Source organism: Cornus florida, unplaced genomic scaffold, assembly GCF_030987335.1.
Source record: "Cornus florida cultivar Cherokee Brave unplaced genomic scaffold, ASM3098733v1 CherokeeBrave_3.0.0_Hap2_Chr03, whole genome shotgun sequence".
Lineage (NCBI taxonomy): Eukaryota > Viridiplantae > Streptophyta > Magnoliopsida > Cornales > Cornaceae > Cornus > Cornus florida.
In genome coordinates this window covers 13,688,256-13,695,127 of record NW_026775573.1, presented here as the reverse complement: position 1 = coordinate 13,695,127, position 6,872 = coordinate 13,688,256, and the positions used below count along the sequence as shown (strand labels likewise).

General features: G+C 32.7%; 1 protein-coding gene across 1 annotated transcript; it reads left to right on the top strand.

Annotated features, from left to right (window-relative positions):
- The first annotated feature begins 1,075 nt into the window (after nt 1-1,075).
- LOC132301122 (uncharacterized) lies at nt 1,076-4,100 on the top strand. The gene is made up of 5 exons (XM_059798401.1): nt 1,076-1,249; nt 1,354-1,952; nt 2,266-2,428; nt 3,156-3,440; nt 3,882-4,100. The coding sequence occupies exons 1-5, from the start codon at nt 1,076-1,078 to the stop codon at nt 4,098-4,100; spliced, it is 1,440 nt and encodes a 479-aa protein (XP_059654384.1).
- The last annotated feature ends 2,772 nt before the right edge of the window (nt 4,101-6,872 follow it).

Below are 6,872 nucleotides of genomic sequence, written 5' to 3'. Positions count from 1 at the left end.
AAAGAACAATCCAGTGTGTTATATTGTTATGTACCACTTTCCTTCACCTTGCTCTTCGTGAGTGCTTTTTCAGTTCAGATGAGTCTCATCCAGTGTGTTATACTGTGATGTACCACTTTCCTTCACCTTGCTCTTAGATATGCCAAACTAGTCGTTAGTGTACAAACTAGAACAAAGAGCTAGCCTCAAATACTAAATTTCGACTACGCTAAACTAGTAGTTAGTGTACAAACTGCAACAAAGAGCTAGCCTTAAATACTAAATTTTGACTACAATTTTTGTTTTATTTTTGCAAAAAACAATTTTAAAATGTTGAAAATTGTTTTATATCTTAATCTTTGCAGTGCTTCATGTATACATGTATTATGTGTGGATATAAAAATATACATGAAACATTGTAAAATTGTATGAATATATACATACCAAAATCACAGCTTTGATGTTGTCAGTTGTAAGAGAGAAGTTGAGATCACTGCTCTTCTCAACCTTTAGGAGAACATCAACTAGAGAAATGGAAACTTATCCAATTTGAATCACCTAGCTTATATAGAAATTGCCTTTGAAATTGAGGAAGGAGACTGATTTTTAAGAAAATCATGTGGTTGATTTAATTGATTTTGACAAATAGAATTTGAACTGGAAAATGAAGAAAATGGTGAGAATTTGAATTGAAGAAAATGGAAGGAGACTAATTTTTATCACATTTTTACTTCATTTTTTTTTTTTCTTTTTTGCCCCTTATTAAAGTGTTTTATAGACAGTACCTTTTTTACTTATCATTGACGTGTTGAATTATGAGTCAAAACACAATTCAATGTATTAAACTGTTCAATTACTTAATAATAATCAGATGGACATGAACAATGACAATGTTGAGCAATACCCATCAAGAGACATTCATTCTCTTGATGGTGACAATGGTGAGGATGTTGTAGTTGTTGAACAGGCCGATGCCACTGTTTGGTGTGATGCCCATCAAGAGAAATTCATACTCTTGATGGAGGAATAGGTTAGAAAAGGAAATCGTACAGGCACGACTTTTAATCCAAATGGGTGGACACATATTGTGGACGCAATGTTATTGGAAACTGGAAAGAAGTACACAAATGACCAATGTAGACAAAAATTCAATAATATAAGAGCATTGTACAAAGATTGCAAACAAATATTATCTGAGACTGGTGTAGGGTACAACAGTGAAACTGGAATGATTGAGTTGGAAGCTGAAAGATGGGTTCGATTGTGGAAGGTTAGTATTTCAATACGTGTCTATTTACCATACATACAGTTAGTAATTAGTGATTTAGTATTAAAAGGGTTTGATAATAATAATTGTAAGCTGATAACGTATAGGTTATCAAGCATGGCAAAAAAATAAAAAAACAGGGGTGTAAGAATTATGAGCAGATGGTAAGGATTTTTGGGAATAGACATGCTACTGGCAAGCATGTTCATCCTTGTACAAAGCCACCCAGACCTCACCAAGTGCTAATAATGCCTCAAGTGGCAACACATGAAGCTCAAATTCATAACACTGAGGGCAATGTGGGCATGATTGATGTAGAACGACCTAATGTAGAAGGACCTATTGACCTCAGTCCTACTCCCAAACCTGTAGCTAAGAAACAGAAGAAAGAAACTTTTTCAGAAACAATGTCTTTAGTGATGGAATGTTTGACTAATATTAGAAACGCGAAAGCTGATAAAATTGCAAAAGCCATAACAGAATCATCTTCTAGTTGTCAACCACCTCGATTTACCGAAATGCTTAAAGTGACATCTCCCAATAAAAAAGAAAAAGAAATGGATCCCCAGCTTGAAAAGTGCGTTAAGATCGTCAACACATTAGTGGGGATTGATGATACCCATTATGCTAAGATCATAAAGATGTTTGGTAAGGACAAGGTGTGGAGGGACATATTTCTTCGCATTCCTGATGAAAGGAAGGTTGGGTGGGTGATGAATCAGCCTCTATGATTTCTTCGGTATCTTACTTTTATATGCTTTTGGATGACTGTTTTATAACTGCTTTTACATTACTGTTGGATGACTGTAATGAATTTTTCTTATCTACTGCTTTTACATTATTGTTGGAAGACTATATTTAATTCCTCTATCTACTGCTTTTAAATTAATGCTGGAAAACTATTTATGTTCTACATCTATTGCTTTTACATTATTGCTGGATAATTGTATGATTTGGTATGTCTTTTTCATTTTGCTTAATTTTTGTTACAATAACTGCTTCTGTTTATTCTTAAATAGGATAGTAGCTATGGATATAAGGACAATATTAACCATTTATGATGATGATGATGAGGAGGAAATTCTTGTATTGATCGCAGCCGTATATGAGTACTATTATAAACATTTTGATAAGCAACGTTGTAGGGATTCCATGTTACAAGGGGAAGATTACATATTCGAGGTCTTAAATGGACATGAAGATAGGTGTTATGAAAATTTTCGGATGTACCCCAATACCTTTAGGGCATTGTGTCGTGACTTGAAATTGTTAGGATTAAAAGATTCAACATTTCTAACTGTAGAAGAACAAGTTGCAATTTTCCTACTTACCGTGTCTCACAATGAAAGGAATCGTGTCGTTGCTGAAAGATTCCAACACTTTACATCCACAATTTCATATCACTTTCATACTGTATTAAAGTTAATTTGTGAGTTAGGGACTAAGATTATTGTTCCCCCGAATTTGAATGAAATTCCTAAAGAGATAAAGAACAATCCAAAGTTTTACCCATACTTTAAGAATTGTGTAGGAGCCATAGATGGTACTCATATCCATGTTGTAGTGCCAGTTGACCAACAAATACCCTTTCGTGGTAGAAAGGGTGATACGACCCAAAATGTCACGGCCGTGTGTTCATTTGATATGAAATTCACATACATTCTAGCAGGGTAGGAAGGGTCTGCTAATGATTCGAAGATTTTAAATGAGTGCATTCAGAATGAGGATTTCAATTTTCCATCACCACCCAAAGGTAAAAGTATTACCTTTCCATATTTGTGCATTTAACATTACAAATACGTTAATTTTAATACTTAACATGACAAGTAAGTTTTATTTAGTCAACTCTGGGTACGCCAATCAACCGGGGTTTTTGGCCCCTTACTGAGGTCAACGTTACCATATGCAGGAATATCGTAGACATACTAGAGGACCACGTGGAGAAGAGGTATACAATTTTAGGCACTCGTCATTGAGGAATATCATAGAGCAATGTTTTGGGTTGGTAAAGATAAGATTCGCTATATTGAAGCAAATGACCCCTTATCACTTTGACACTCAAGTTCTTATTGTCATTGCCTGTTGTACATTGCATAATTTCATAAGATCCCAAGGTGAATCTGATGAAATTTTTTATTCTGAAACCCCTCAATCTTCACAAAATGAACCTGATGTGGATGACGATGTTCAGGTGGTCAGTGCTACTAATACACAAATACGACAGATGGATATTTATCGTGATGGTATTGCCAACCTAATTTGGGAGCACTGTAATCACTAATTATAAAACTGTCTAATAATGTGTAGAATTAAAATATTGATGACTGTAATAACTAATTATATTACGTAAATTAAACTCAGATGCTCCTTATTTATGGATAACTGTAATAACTAATTATATTAGAACATCAAATATTAAATACTTTAGTACTTGTAGACGCACTTATGTATAGGCTTGAAGGTGAGCGACCACAATGTGCATGTGGTAGAGGTCTTATGCATCTGTATAGGGCTCGAACTCCAAAAAATGATGGTTGACAATTCTATAGGTGTTCAGCTCGGGAGGTATGGTCAATTACTTTTAGGTGCTATTTCTGTTACTGTTTCCTAATTGTATAATTTATATTTCTTGTAGTCACATATTAATGCATTTATGTGGGTGGATGAGTTGCACCAAGGTGCAAAAGTTAAAGAACAGGTTCAATCTGACTTGGACAGAGTCATTGCAATGATTCAAAATGAACAATGTAGACAGAAGTACATGCTCTTCCTAGGTTGTGGATGTCTTGCTATCACAATCATGTTTATTGTTATTGTCCTCTTGTTGCTCATTATCGTTGTTATTGAAAGATGAAGTTAGATAAACTTCCATCTTTTGTAATATATGACATGTAATACGTATTTAGTTAATTTCCTGTGTTTCATTTGGTATGTAATATATACTTAAATGGTATATTTTGAACTGCGTATTAGTTGCTGTTGTGTTCTCTTCTCTGTCATTTTGGGAGTAAGCTTTAGGGCATTTGTAAAATTTGCTACTGAGGTCATTTACACTCTATTTGCAACATTAGAGAAGAAAAAAAAAAAAAGGTTAGATATATCTTGTTTACTACTTCTAGTTATTTCATTCCTACCGTGTGTTATTTTGTTTTTCTCTAATGTTGTTCATGTCTTTTGTTTTGCATGAGGTCATTTACACTTTAAATTTACAACTAAGCCTGAAAAAAGGTTAGATATATCTTATTACTACTTCTAATTATTTCATTCCTACCGTGTGTTATTTTGTTTTTCTCTAATGTTATTCATGTGTTTGGTTTTGCATGAGGTCAATTACACTTTAAATTTACAACTAAGCCTGAAAAAATGTTAGATATATCTTGTTTACTACTTCTAATTATTTCATTCCTACCGTGTGTTATTTTGTTTTTATCTAATGTTGTTCATGTGTTTTGTTTTTGCATGAGGTCATTTACACTCCAAATTTGCAGCTTAGCCTGAAAAAAGGTTAGATATATCTTGTTTACTACTTCTAATTATTTCATTCCTACCGTGTGTTATTTTGTTTTTCTCTAATGTTGTTCATGTGTTTTGTTTTGCATGAGATCATTTACACTCCAAATTTGCAGCTTAGCCAGAAAGAAGGTTAGATATGTCTTGCTTGAATTAAATTTGTGGACGGTGTCCCTTGTTAATTGAATTTTGTGGGCGGTGTCCCTTATTGAAATAATTTTGTGGGCGGTGTCCCTTATTAAATGAATTTTATGTGCGGTGTCCCTTATTGAATTAATTTTGTGGGCGGTGTCCCTTGAGTTTATTGTGTTTGAAATTTTGGAAATGTCCATTTTTAAGGAGAAGTCATGCCGGATTTTTAAAAAAAATAATAAAAAAAAATTGAATTTAACTCTGCTTTATATTTTGCTACTATAGGTAATGTCTTGTTTTACATTCAAATTTATTTTTTGCTACTACATTGAAGGACATGGCAGTAAGTTATAGGCAGTGGCACCAGTGGGATTGATAGGAAGCATTCTCCAGTTGCTGCAACTCCAGAAAGTTAGTGATCTCTAAGTTAATCAAATGGAGGCCTATGTAAGTATAAAAAAGTGGGTGTACATTTTATGGAATGAATATTAGTGATCTCCAGTTGTGTATATATTTTATGTAAGTGTAATGAAGTGTGTGTGTGTGTATACATATACTATTTTAAAGGAATGTCTAGCTCCTTATATGTGGAAGTATATATGTGAATGGTGCAACACTCAAGTTCTTAAGATTGTGATGTATAAAGCAAAACTATACGTGGAAGTATATATGTGAATGTTATTCAGTCTTATAAGAGGGATCTTCCTTAATTGCTTGCTTTTAATCTTTATTCATATTTATCAATTCTGCTTGTGGTTGGATATTGTATGAAATATACACAAGTCCGTTATCAAAATAAATACTCAACAAAAGAGGAAATGGTCCTATGACTAAACAAAAAAAAATATTACCAATTTAAAAGACCTCCACTACAAAATTTCAAACTAATCTAAGTGAAGTAAAACTATTCACAAGCTTCGATGTTCACCAAATTTCAACTCTGACCAATTCAAGACGATTAACGTTTTGACTTTGTTTCTTGTTAGTTTCAACTACAAGGATCTCTCTCTCTCTCTCACATTCATCATGAATATATATATATATATGAAACAAAACAAAGTTAAATGGAATGCAAGCCAAAAGAAAAAGATAAATGGAGTGCAACTCATTGAAAGATTATTACAAAGTTAGATTTGTAATTTGGTTGCCATTAATCATATTTATGCAGATTTATTCATTATTATAAAGTAGTTTGGTTGCCATTATACATGTAAATTTAACCAAAAAAAATTTCCTAACTCTAATGCAGAATTTTTTTTTTTTTTTTTTTTCTCACAAATTATCTCAAATCATAAAGAAAAATGGACTATTTTACATATAAACTTACAATTTTTTTGTATTCATATATATAATTTTTATAAAAATATATCAATTCCAAAACGATTGTTTTTATATCATACCAAAACATAACATATAACGTTATCGTCATCCAAACGGACCATAAGAGGCAGACAACCAACGCACCTCTTCGTAAGTATGATAGCAGCAGTGGACCAACTCCTCCGTAGGGAGTTCAAGTGTCTTACGGAGAGGATTACTCTGTGGGACCTTGTTGGTCACACCATTATTGTATTAGTTACAAGATAGTGCATATACTCCATTTCACTTTAGTATGACAAAACAATACGAAGACAGTGTCAGAGGTTCGGATAAAAATCGTGCAAGAATAGATATGCATTCTTGTCTCATATTAGGCCCGGATGAAAAAAAAAATTTAATTGTATAAAAATAGACATTTTAATTATATAAAAATAGATATGCAGCAGTATCTACCAATTTCATTAATGATTCTTCAAGTAAATTCGATCAATTTCATTAATGATTCTTCTGTAAACTCGATCTATGCTGCTGTATATAACATATCAATTTCACTTGATATATAAGCTTGATATGTTATATATAGAACCATAGATCGAGGTAATTCAACTAATTTTGCATCCATGATTAAAAAAAAAGGTTGGTATGAAATGCAATTTCTGTGAAA